At 42.0% G+C, this 13,853-nt stretch overlaps 1 protein-coding gene across 1 annotated transcript; it reads right to left on the bottom strand.

Moving 5' to 3' along the window:
* Positions 1-138: 138 nt before the first annotated feature.
* LOC128736754 (uncharacterized) lies at positions 139-5,553 on the bottom strand. Its single transcript, XM_053831241.1, has one exon. The coding sequence runs from the start codon at positions 5,551-5,553 to the stop codon at positions 139-141; it is 5,415 nt and encodes a 1,804-aa protein (XP_053687216.1).
* Between the last annotated feature and the right edge of the window lie 8,300 nt (positions 5,554-13,853).

Raw genomic sequence — 13,853 nt, 5'->3', positions numbered from 1 at the left:
AATGTAAGTATAATTTTAAGGTAAGTAATAATTGTATATAATTTTCATTTCAGGTTTATGATTTTCAGCAAAGTATTTAACGTTCCAGCAAAGGTAAGTAAGTTCCAGAACATCCCGGCCCCCGTTGAAGCAAAGCCTTCAACAGCCAGTGGTTGAGATTGGTTGGGTGGTACCAGTTTCAGATGCTCCATATGTTGTTGTTGGAGCAATTTTCAGGTTGTCATCAACAGGTAGTAAACAGAGCTCCGTTGTAGCCCGCCGACGAATGCCGAATTGTGTCCGAACGTCTACAACCCTGGTAATTTCATCTTTGTTCGGATAAACAGCCGTGACACGTCCAAGAAGCCAGTGTTTGGGTGGAGCATTGTCATCCTTTACAAGAACCATGGCGCCGACCTTGAATTCGGTAGGAACCTTTCGCCACTTTGATGGCCGCTGATGGAGCAACGATATGTACTCCTTAGACCAACGTTTCCACAGATCATTGATGGCACGTTGGGTTGCCTGGAAGTGGGAGAGCCTGTTTAATTGTACGCTAGTATAATCTGGTTCGGGCAGACGGAAAGTTGGTTCTCCAATGAGGAAATGGGCAGGAGTTAGTGCCGATATATCTTCAGGATGGTTGGAGATAGGAGTTAACGGTCGGGAATTTAGAAGACTCTCAGCCTGGGCGATAGCAGTACGGAGATCGTCAAGCTGGTACGGCGATGAACCCATGATGCGAACCAAATGATGTTTAAAGGATTTCACCGCCGCCTCCCACAATCCGCCGCAGTGCGGAGCTCGTGGTGGTATAAACTGGAAGTCGATTCCCTTTTCTAGGCACTCAGTCGCCCATTGGTTGGACTTCAGCTGTTCGTGGAACTGTCGTCTCATTTCTTTGATTTCGCGAAACGCGCCGATAAACGCGGTACTGTTGTCGCAGTGTATTACGCGCACGCGCCCGACACGGCTCACGAAGCGTCTTAACGAATTGACGCACGCGGTTGCTGATAACCCGGCGACGATGTCCAGCACCACGGCTTTAACGGCGAAGCAGACGTACACTGCGACCCACACCTTGTTCGCTGCACCCCTACCTGCGAGTTGACGAACGAGAAACGGCCCACAGTAATCTAGCCCTGTATGCTCGAAGACTTTAGCTGGAGTTATGCGTGTAGACGGTAGTGGCGCCATATACTGGTTACTAGCTTTCGGGCGGCAACGGAAACACTTAACGCATTGGTTGACTGTTCTTCGAGCTAAATCTCTGCCACGAATTGGCCAAAAGCGCTGCTTGATGGTTGCGAGCAGTTGGGTCGGTCCTGCGTGCAGCGTTTGATGGTGAATTGATCTCGCAATTAGCCGTGTGAGATGGTGATCTGCCGGCAGTAACATCGGATAGCGGCTGTCATACGATCCTGGCAGATTGACCAAACGGCCATTTAAGCGAAGAAGACCACTGGCGTCCAGAAACACATCAAGATTTTTGAGCGACGATTGGAACTGAGCGTCCTTAAGCGAATTGAATCCACGAGGTTTTTGGTTTAGGTATTGTAGCTCAGCTTGAAAAGAGGTACGCTGTGCAAGGCGAATAAGCGATTTCATCGCATTGTCGTATTCGAGTACAGTTAGTCTGGCTAAATTGCGATTTTGCTCAGGCAGTTTACAATTGTTTATGAACCGCATGCAATAGGCGGTAATCCTAAGCAAGTGGGCTAGCTCTGAGTAAGAGTGTATAAGCGATTCATCTGTACCGGAAGAATGAAGTGCGACAGTCGCCTTTTGTTCCGTCGATAGTTGTTCCGTTGTGCGTGATGACATGAGAAAAGATGGAGCTGGCCAATCTTGCGGCGGAAGTAAAAGAAAAGACGGTCCATGCCACCAGAGTGATGCATGTAACAGCTGCTTGGGCTCTGCGCCCCTTGAAATGATATCAGCCGGATTGTCGGTAGTGGAGACGTGACGCCATTGAGAACCTTGAGAAAGCCGTTGAATTTCTGCTACTCGGTTTGACACGTATACTTTCCACTTCGTGGGTGGGGAGTTGATCCAATAAAGGACGATGGATGAATCTGTCCAAAACGTAGGATTCCCAGCAAACTTTGTTGTTTGAAGGACGGTGTTCATAAGTTGACTTCCAAGACAGGCAGCGCAGAGTTCGAGACGAGGAATGGTTAGACCACCAACTGGTGCCACACGAGACTTAGCAATCAACAGGTTGCTCGCTATCGCACGTCCGTCGTCATATGAGACAACATAGATACAGCATCCGTATCCTTTTTCTGATGCATCCGTGAAGCAATGCAGCTTGTACGAGATCGTTGAGGAACCAAGAACCCATCTGGGTACACGCAACGCCTTGATATCGTTGATCGATGTACGGAAAGATAACCACGTTGATTGGAGCCTTTCAGGAAGCTCGTCATCCCAATTCAAATCTTCCATCCAAAGTTGTTGGACAAACATCTTAGCACTAGCCACGATTGGCCCAACGAGACCTAATGGGTCGAATAGTTGTGACACTTCCGAGAGGGCAATGCGCTTAGTAACCTTTCCCAGAACTGGCAGCTTCGGGATCTTAAATCCAAACAGATCTTCTGACGGAAACCACAGCAAACCGAGGGTCTTGATTGAAGGTGATTGGTCGAGTTCCAGAACTTCCAAAGTCTCACGGTCCTTCTCCGGAATGTGCTGCAAAATTGTAGACTTGTTGGCACTCCATTTTCGAAGGGAAAATCCGGCTTGTTTGAGCAATTGACAGAGTTGCTGGTTTGTTTGCAATAGTGTGTCCAAATTATCCGAACCCGTTAACAAATCATCCACATAGAAATCATGCTTTAGTACGGATGCTGCTAGAGGATATGCATGTCCATCATCATCCACCAGTTGATTTAACGTTCTGGTGGCCAGGTAAGGAGCGCACGAAGTACCGTATGTGACGGTGTTCAGTTGGTAAGGCTTGATGGAATCGGATTCCCCTTTGCGCCATAGAATTTTCTGCAGTGATCGATCATCTGGATGTACCAGAATTTGCCGGTACATCTTCTCTATATCCGCTGTCATGACATAACGATGCAGGCGGAAATTGAGAACTATTGATAGTAGAGTTGGCTGAACCGTGGGTCCAGTCAGGAGCAAATCGTTTAGTGAAACGTGGTTACTGCTTTTGGCTGAACCGTCGAACACCACCCTTATTTTAGTGGTCGAAGAATCTGGGCGGTGGATGGCGTGGTGGGGCAAGAAATACTGGGGCAACGCGACGCGACTCTGCACCTCCTCCATGTGACCGAGTTGTCGGTATTCTTCCATAAACTGCACATAGCTGGAGCGTAGGCTATCATCGGCTCGAAAACGTTTTTCCATAGCGGTGAACCGGCGAGCAGCTACAGACCAAGTTTCTCCAATAGTTGGCAACATTTCATCGCGGACAGGAAGCCGTACAACATAACGTCCCTCCGCGGATCGACTGTGTGTACGAGCGAAATGCGTTTCGCACTGCTGCTCCTCGCTAGTGTATGCCTTACCTTGCTCGAAGTTCTCTGCTTCCCAAAACTTCTTTACTTGAGCATCCAAATCATCAAAAGTGGAAACCAGACATGTAACTGGAGGCTGAACAGTCTTAGTCGGAACCTTTCCGGCGAAAACGTATCCTAGACTCGTTTTCTGTAAAACTGGGAGTTGGTCGTTGAAGCTGACTTGTTCTGCATGTAAAAGGACCGAAAACATTTCAGCGCCTACAATAAAATCGATGCCGTGGCTGATATTGAACTGTGGGTCAGCCAGCGGTAAATATTGTGGCATTTTCCACGCACTAATGTCTACATTACTGGTAGGTAGACTAACAGTTAGCTTTGGGAGAACCAAACATTCGAGACTGTTCTCAGTTGGTCCAAAGCGAGACGAAAATTGCACTGTCACTGTGTATCGCACATTCACTACGGCTTGGCCGATACCGCTCACTGGTATATTCACTTTCCTTCTACGAAGCCCAAGGCGCTGGCACAACGATTCCGAGACAAAACTAGATTGCGATCCACTGTCTAAAAGAGCGCGAGCAAGTTGGAATTGACCAGAACTATCTCTAACCTTGACCAGAGCAGTATACAGTATTACAGTGGATTCACTCAAGGTTGCTGGTGCGACTGTTTGACAGGCGGTGGAGAGAGGTGCGAGTGTACCGGACGAAGCAGGGTAGGGGGCATGTACCGACGGCGGCGTCATCGAGACGACGTGATCGACCGAAGCGACCGCGGTGTCGCAGAACGACGTACCGAATTTAGTTTGCGATTGCGAAGGCACGGAGTGCAAATTTTGCTGTGGCGACGATGATTGCGTAGCTTGCATAAGCGATGGCACTTCCGTTGCGATCAGTGTGGGAACCGGCGAGAGGTGAAGCAATGTGTGGTGTTTCTTTTGACAGTATTTACAGGATACGCTGCTACAATTCCTTGACAAATGCGACGCCTTTAAGCAATTAATGCAAAGATTGCTCCGCTTCACCAGCTCCAAACGTTGCATTGGAGTTTGGGCTCGAAAGAACTCACATTGGAACGGATAATGGTTTTGTTTACAAGCGATGCACTTTGGAATTTGCTCTGAAGCCGGGTAGTTGACAACCGGTCGAGACTTTGAGGTCTTGGCCTCAGTGAACGAAATAGCAGACTGTGATAATTTGAGCGACTGGAGTGTCCGAGAGTGCTCATGAAGAAATTTCAATAAGTCATCGTACGAAGGACGTTTTGTTTTATCTCGCCGATTTTCCCATAAACCTTGCGTATTGATGTCCATCCGGCTGAACAAAAGTTCCACTAACACCGAGTCCCAATGTTGCGCCTTCGTCTCCAACGAATCAAGAATTTTCACATGTTTTTCGAATTCGTCGGCTAAATCCATCAACCCATTAGCCGATTCCTTTCGAAGCGGTGTAGTAGAAAACAGAGCAGAAATGTGCTGCTTAATTAGCAAATCTTTGTCCTCGTAGCGATCGGAAATCATCTTCCATGCAACGGGGTAGCTAGTTGCTGCTATTGGAAGTGAACAAATGATTCGAGCTGCATCACCTTTCAAAGATGCTCGGAGGTAATGCAGCTTCTGAATATTAGATAACGTAGCATGATCGTGGATCATTGCTCTAAATAGATCGTAAAATCCAGCCCAGTCTTCTGGATTGCCATCAAACTCTGGAATCTTTAGCTCTGGCAGGCGCACACCAGAAGTTGGCATATTAGGTGAGTTTTCCTGTACGATAGCAGGGGGAGAAACAGTAGGGGGAAGAGCTTGCTTGCTTGATAATGAACCCTTTAAACGAAAATATAGTGTCTGAAGCTCTGCAAACGTATCGGACAATACTGGATCGCCGACACAAAACGAATCCAGCTCGGATTCTACAGATTCGAGCTCCTCCATGAGCTTATCCAGTCGCTCGAGACGGAATGGAATCTCGAATGTTTTCGAGGAATCAAAATTTTCATCAAACTCGCGGATTAATTCAATGGATCCAATTATATGAGCACGCTTGACACGCAGATGCTTGAGCTGCTTCGCCTTTTTGCTTCTTGTTACAGCCGCCATTGTATTTATTGTATAGAGAATAGAAAAGATGCACCCACCTGCTTTTGTCGTACTTAACCTCAATCGCTACGGGATGATCGATGTCCAAAAGATCCGAACACGAGCCAATGATGACGAGCCCGCTGGTTCCAGCACCAGCAGCAGAGCAACAGCAACAAATCCGATAGGCAGCAAGCAACCAGATTTTAGCGGCTCACAGCCGACTTCTTCTCGTCGAACAGAATTTCTCGTCCAACTCGTATCGATTTTGCTCCAGCAAAATATGATTTCACTATCACTCAATCACTTGTAAGCAGATACAAAATTTCGGAAACGTTACGGGGTTCAAAACGTACGACTTCTGATGGCCAAATTGACTTGCACTAGCGACGATAAACGATTCACTTGGCCCAATCCTTTGTTAACACTTGTACACGTGGTGTAGAACAATTGAATAGAAGAATGCCTTTTGTAGCGAATTCACTTTCACACGCGGCGAGCGAAACTTATTGACGAACTTTCAACTATCCCAAGGAACACGGTCCAGGGTTTCGGCACCATTAAAATGTTGCTTGATTTGCCGAATCTGGTTGGCTACGAAGGAGTTTGTCGGAGAACGTGGTTTCCGACGACACTTGGTGGATTTGTGAGATTTTCGGACAAGTAACTAGAGACGTCTGCACGGGTTTAGTTTTAACTTGCGAATAATTATTTAATTTCAGCCTTTCTATTACATCGGTAAGGTGAGTGTCTGAGAGTGTTTGCGTTCTTCTATTTCCGTTTAACTGTCACGAATGAGTGTGGTGTGAAGGCGTATAAATTGTATTCGATCAATGTAAGTATAATTTTAAGGTAAGTAATAATTGTATATAATTTTCATTTCAGGTTTATGATTTTCAGCAAAGTATTTAACGTTCCAGCAAAGGTAAGTAAGTTCCAGAACAGCCTTATAACCGTGCATTCGAGTCGTGAAATCGGTTACCTAGGAATATCACGAGTGTAATTTCTATCATATAATTATCGAATATCAAATACTTGATTGCTTTCGTACAGCTGCCTGATAAAGCAGTCAGAGTTTTTAGGTATGCAGAGGTTTTCTCGGTCTCTAGTAGCGGCAAGTGTCGGACTAACATTCCTTTCCTTCTTAAATTGAGCTGCATTGGGCGTAGCCAGCTTTGCCATTGATCATCATAAAGAATTGGGTCAATCGAATATGCGCACCGGAAATGATCTGCTACTCCCGAGCATCGTTCCGATGGTTTTTTTTGCTATTTCAGCGATGAATGAAATAGGCCAAACTCGTGATTTTTTTCCTCTCATGAACAGAAATACAAGCCTCTATTCAAAAGCTAATGCAAATAAACAAAATAAACAAAATAATGATTAGGTCTCTATATAGATTATAGAACACTACAAAAATGGCCAAGAATCACAAGCAACGGCACTTCACTAAATAATTTCAAGAATTTGGTTGGAGGAGAAGCTACACACTTAAAAAAAAGTACCGAGTTCGGTAAATTATCGTAAATTTGACCGAACTCTGAGCAGCAGAACGTTCGGTAAAATTTTTTTATGATGCCAAACATTACTAATGATCCGTAAACGTCGATTGGCGCCATCGAATTTTACCGAACGTTCGGCTGCTCAGAGTTCGGTAAAAAAATTTAAGTGTGTACCGGAGGAGTTGATTGTTATCATTATCGCAGTATTACGCTGGTCAAAGTCGCCTACAAGGTGCTCTGCTCTCCCAGATTTTGCTGCGTCATCTATCCAAATAAGAAGAGAATTCGTAGGGCAGTATCAGGCGGGCATTATGTGGGCCTGTGCTACTACGGATCCAATTTTTACTCTCCAACAAATCCTCCAGAAGTATCGGCAATTCCTGTGACCAATGGCAACTATTTTCTTGTCGTTTTTCCCATTCAATACGAGCTACTCGCGTTAACCTTGGCATTCTTGGGTTGCCATACGGTCACTGGTTACAACTAGAAACCTTGGGGTGGCGAAAGCAATCTACGCCAGAGTTAAAACGTAGGCTAGGAAGATCGGGTTACAAATCAATGCATCCAAAACCAAATATATGGCAGGAAGAGACTTCAGAGGAAGCAACGCTTGCCTCCCACGGACAGTGACTATTGACGGCGATTAACTGGAAGTAGTTGATGAATTTGTATATTTGGGTTCTATAGTTGATCAAGAAGCATACGCCGCCGTACAAAGCTGACGATGTACAAAACGCTAATCAGACCGGTAGTCCTTTACGGACTTGAGACAGTAACGTTGCTTACGAAAGACATACATGCATGCACTAGCCGTATTTGAACAAAAGGTGTTGCGGACTATTTTTGGCAGAGTACAAAGGGAAAGCGGGGAGTGGCGGAGACGTAAGAATCACGAACTACAGGCACTGCTCTGAGAGATTCCCATCGCACACCTGGCGAAAGTTAAGAGATTACGGTAGGCCGTCCACGTCGCAAGGATGCCGAACGACTATGCAGTGAGATCCGTTCTCTTCAAGAACCCTACCGGCACCAGAAATAAAGGAGCCCGACGTCCCAAGTCACACTTGCAATATGTTTTTTAGAAAAATATTCAGAAAACAGTTGCATTTAAATTATAAATAAGTTTCATGGAAAACAAAATATTATAAAAATGTTTCATGTCAGAATGACAGATTTTTTGACGTAGGACTACGTCTTTGTTTACTATACTGGGACTGGGTAGCACTTTGTAAAAACGAGAAATAGAAGTGTAACGTTTGAATGAAATATTTCAAACGCTAATAGCTACTATACTACTGAACGAAACATAACAGTTAATATGTCGTTGGATAGATAAAATGTCCAGCAATTTTATAGTAACATACTAATAATAATTTTTTATACGCTAAATAGTGAAAATGTGTGTAAAGATTCAAGGTCAAATTTTTCCATACATTTCCCTTGTTATCGCCTAGCTTCACAGGCACGGACGACAATTAGATACACCAAAGGATTTGGATCCAAATGATAACCTTTGAGACCACTTTGTAAGCCACACCCCTTTTCCAATCCAATTGGCTATTGACGGCAACACCGACCCCGAAGACATGCGGAATCAGCGGGCAATGGCCAACGTGAATCCCACACGATGCACTTTACGTTACATTTTGCATTATCCTCATCGCAGACATGCGAAATTGTTCGATAGCTTGCTCAATCAGTGTCGGACAATCATTTAAGCAGCAGCAGCCGATATGGTTTCCTCCACCACCTACACTAGCTTACAAGCAGCAGCGGCAGTGCCAGTGACTATAAAATGGTACTCTTGATTCGCCGTCTGCTCATTCATCGCACAATCGTACTGACGGACGGTCAGTATTTACCATCGACCCGACCATCGAAACCCAATGGCATTTTGGCGGTAATTTTCGCAAACCAACACTGAAGGCAAATGGAAACGGATCGACTGACGGGCAGCAAATTCAGCAGTAGGCCGTTGTGGTCTTAAACAGTTCTTATAAGAACTATAGTAATTGAAGAATGGAAAGATTTTTCTACACTTTCTAAATGATTAACGTTCCATTCGAATAATTATTTGAGGAGCAGCAGCGGCCGATCTGGTTTCTCCCATACCTACACTAGCTTACAAGTAGCAACGACAGTGCCAGTGACTATAAAATCGCACACTAGGTTCGCCGTCTGCTCATTTACCTCACGATCGCACTGACGGACGGTCAGTATTTTGATAAAACTAATCCATTTCTACTTTACAGTGATTTGGTATTTCCTATCACTCCTGTATTAGCGGGCAACCATCATCCTAGAGTCTAAAGGACCGAAAAGCGACATCCATCTATATATTGGCAACAGTAATTATAGTACTGATTTTTAAGAAGTGCTATCAGCTCAAACATAGTTCTTTTCAGGGCCACCAAACAATTTCAAACGATTTTTTTCAAAACCACCATTGATTCAATGAAGAATTAAATCAGAATACTTCGCTCTTCTTTTACAAACACTCAAACAATGATACCCACAAATACTCAAATATGCATATGCCAGAAATGCAGTTTACATTAGTCTTTGATTTAATGATCAGACATAAAGTTATACTTCATCGATTAAAACATGTTATCAATATAATGAGTATTATATGACACAGTCCTTCGTCACCCTTTCGTACAACCTTTAGGGCTGTATACCTTGTAGTTTTTTCATGTGTGGACTCATCACTGCGACCAGTACAGTTGATCTATTATGATATCACCAGGGTGGTTGCTGGATGACCTGCACCTGCACAAGCGATGACGATGAGTACAGCGCAGATCAATAACTTTGACAACAACATTGCAATATTTGATTGAGCTTAAATGCTCCAATTTATGAGTTTTTCGAGTATTTTTGAGCGCAATTTAAGTTCTTTCACAAATAAAAATTAACTGTGAATCAGTTGTAAGTTAACGCAAAACAAAATGCATACAGTAAAGCTTTTCATTGGTATCGAATTTTTTTGGCTGTCGGTATGCTCATTTGTATGCAATCTTGTATAAACATGGCCGATGACTGCTTCAAAATATATATAAATAGATCATTATTTTCGTGTCGTAGAATGATATCATGTATAAAAGGGACATATAACATATTTAATATAAAATACCCCGCAGGTTTTCAAAGAGATTAGCATGTTTTGTGAGATTGTAAAAAAATGATATTTATTTCGATTCCACTCAATTTTTGCTTATAAAAGTATATCTTGAGCGCATCAATTTTTCGGAAGTAGAATGACAAAGTTCACGATAAATTTAAAATCGCACTTTAGTTTGGGTTATTTGAAGGGTACAATGTTGCTTTGAGTGATTGATGAATTACCGAAATATACTTTAGCTATTTTATCTTGCGAAAAATGTCTGTCATTATTTTGCTTGTAAATGTTCAAGGGAAAGAAAAAAATCCTGTCAACAGCGCGATTAAGCTTTTCTGCTGGTAGTACGAAAACCATGCAACGCATAGGCGTCATTTTGAAATATTTCACAAACATGTTACATTTTAGCTCGTTTCTTACGCTGTTTCAGTCTTAATCAGGTCGTAATTAAGTATGGGTAAACGAAAGGTCAGCAATTCGATTTGTTTCGAATATGTTGTCAATTTTTATTTAAAACCAAGTGTGTTACTTGGGGCGCTAGATGGCTCGACCTGGTTGAAGCCGACATGCGTGTGTCGAGACGCGCAACGAATTTGCGACGAGTAGCCTAGAACCAAGAACAATGGAGAGAAATTCTTGATACGGCAAGAATGACCCCGGCTCTCGGCTGCTAAAGTAAGTATGTAAGGAGGATTGGGTTACACATCAATGCGCCAAATCAAACCAAATATATGGTAGGAAGAGCTCCAGAGAAAGCAACGTTTGCCTCCCACGAACAATGACTATAGACGGCGATGAACTGGAAGTGGTTGATGAGTTCATATATTTGGGATCTCTGGTCACCGCCGACAATAATACGAGTAAGAAGATCCAACGACGCATTCAAGCTGAAAATCAAGCCTACTTTTCCCTCCGCAAGACGCTTCGATCAAGGCGCACGCTGCCGCACAAAGCTGACGATGTACAAAACGCTAATCGGACCGGTAGTCCTCTACGGACTTGAGACAGTAACTTTGCTCACGGAAGACATACGTGACTTCTGACTTGCCATATTTGAACCTTTCGTTGCGGACTATTTTTGGTGGAGTACAAACGGATAGCAGAGAGTGGCGTAGGTGTATGAACCACAATATAGTTGCAGGCACTACTTGGAGAGATTCTCATCTCTATACCTGGCGAAAGTTGGGAGACTACGGTAGATCGGCCGCATCACAAGGATGCAAAAAAGAGTAACACAAAAAGAAATAGAAAAATAAAAAACCATGCAAAAAATACAAAAAAGTTACAATACGAAACTGATAGCAAAATGAAATAAAAATAAAATCAAAATGACACAAGAAATAATAAAAAAATAACAAAACAACAAATGAAAAGTCAAACATGACAGATAAAATTACAAATGGTCAGGGTTCTGCCAAAACGAACCGAGCGCCAATTTTCCAAAAATTGAGTTATTTGCACCATTGGATGCAAAAACTAATAATCTATTGGCCATAAAATAATCGTTCCATTCGGACAAATAACAACAGTTATAGAACATGAATTTTGTGTAGCAGACTGTAGAAAAAACCAAATTGCATCCAAGCAGAGCGAACCGAAAACCAACCATAGGAGCCTGGAATACAGCTCTATGGCTGCCCTGTAGTATAAAACAACGGTGGTAGAGCTGTATTGCATTTTTTAAATTTGCGTTCAGCCAAAAGGAACCAGGTACAATTTGTTTTAAAATAAATTTATTTTCATTAATTAAAATATTCTGCGAGAAACACCAAAAGTCAGTCAATATACATACAATATATGAAATTAATTAAATAAACAATAAATAATAATAATCAACAGCCGTAACAAAATACCAATGCGTTGTATAATGATACCGTGTTAATTATTGGCATGTATTTGGTACGCCCTGGCTGAACTGAAAATGAATTTATGTATGGTTGAAAAAAAATGTTTGTAGGATTTCATTCTCTTTAAGATTCAGAATCCGAAATTGTCGACGATATCGAGAATGACTTCTCTATGGAGGACAGAAATTCAAGAGGTTAATACCTGGTGAACCTGGTTGAATCTGGTTCATCTTGACTGAGCATTTTTTAATTTCCTTCGGACATAACTTTTCAGAAACAGGAGAAAAACGTTACTTTTGAGTCTACTGAAAAAGTTTTGGATTATCACCAGAAGAACGTTGATTGGACGCCTCGGCTCAAAAAATGTAAACACGGTGATGTTTTATTATGGAATAAAAACCCACGTATACGTAAGTATAGACACGACCCGAATGCTCATTTCTTTAAGCAGAATTCAAGAAAGAGGTTGAAAGTCTTCACCAATCTTTAGTGAAATGGAACTTTTGCATGCATTATAAGTTGTTCTCAACCTTGTAAAAATGACATAGCGTAAAAATACATCCAACCAGATTGAACTGAAAACCATATTTTTTCATTTTCATTCTGCCAAAGTGAACTCAGTGCATACATACCAAAACTAAAAGTTAATTATTTCGATAATAACATACTATTTTACGGATATTTATAATCTCATGGCATAAAAGACATCCTGTTTGTGATATGTGAGTGATAAAATTATTTATTAGGTCAGCTGCAAACAGTTGGTGGGACGATAAAGTTAAATATTGAATTACTCAAAATAATGTTTTTGGCGCTTGGTTCGTTCTGGCAGAACCCCGGCCAAATATATTATACAAAAATAATACCAAAATGACACAAAAAATCAAAAAAATAATATAAAACAAATACAAAAGTGGTACAAAAATAATACAAAAGCGATAAAAAATCAATATAAAATTATTATTTTTTGAAACGGTGGTTCTACAATTGATGAACGGATGGTAGGGAAAGAGATGAACATTTTTGGTGAAGGAGGGGAAAGAGCGGAAAGGTGAGGAGGGGGGGAGGGTATTGTTAGCGTTACGCTTAACAAGTAGTCGTTTTGACTTCTACCTTTTGTCCAATGCTGGAAGGTGCATGCGTCGAACCAAGCTATAATCAGAGATTATAACCGGATTTGAACCCACAACACCCGCCAGGGCATGTGGCTCGCTGGTACCCGTGTACCTTTGAACCATAGAGGCGCTGGATAAAAGGAGACTGCAAAACCCACTCGTCAAGTTAGCGACGCGTCAGGTTGGGTTTTGCCTCTTCTTCCGTCTAGTGTAGATAACCATCGACCGAGAAGTTTAAATCTAACTTGTTTTTACTGACAGGACGACGACACTATGTAGGCCCGTACCACTGAAAATTTGTTTCTGTAAAAAATGTAAGTTCCGAAATATTTTATCGGTCTAAATGGGTGCCCGATCAATGAAACATATCAAAATTATAACATATGATATTTTGATATAAAGCTTTTCCTAACACCATTTGTTATAATTTTGGTCTCGTTAGTAGTTAAAATAACAAAAATCCTATCAAGTCCGCTTAGCGATTATTACAAAATATAACAAAATTTGTTATATTTCTATCAAAATTATATCAAAATGAGTTACTATGTTTCTAACAGGTTTTGTAATATTCTTGTTCAAATTTCAGTAATAATCCTGTTATTTCTAATAATCGCATGTACTTCACTAATGAATTTTAAGTTTGGTTTTAAAAGGCAAGCATCTTAAACATCAATCAAAATCATAGAGTTATTCAGTTTTAACAGTAGTAACAAAAACATATTTAAATGTTAAACAT

Source organism: Sabethes cyaneus, chromosome 2, assembly GCF_943734655.1.
Source record: "Sabethes cyaneus chromosome 2, idSabCyanKW18_F2, whole genome shotgun sequence".
NCBI classification, from domain to species: Eukaryota; Metazoa; Arthropoda; class Insecta; order Diptera; family Culicidae; genus Sabethes; species Sabethes cyaneus.
The sequence above is the reverse complement of the archived record's forward strand: the minus strand, read 5'-3'. Positions and strand labels throughout refer to the sequence as shown.

What these genes read in the sequence shown, in the direction of transcription:
- LOC128736754 (XM_053831241.1), bottom strand. Translation starts at nt 5,553, where the DNA reads ATGGCGGCTGTAACAAGAAGCAAAAAGGCGAAGCAGCTCAAGCATCTG.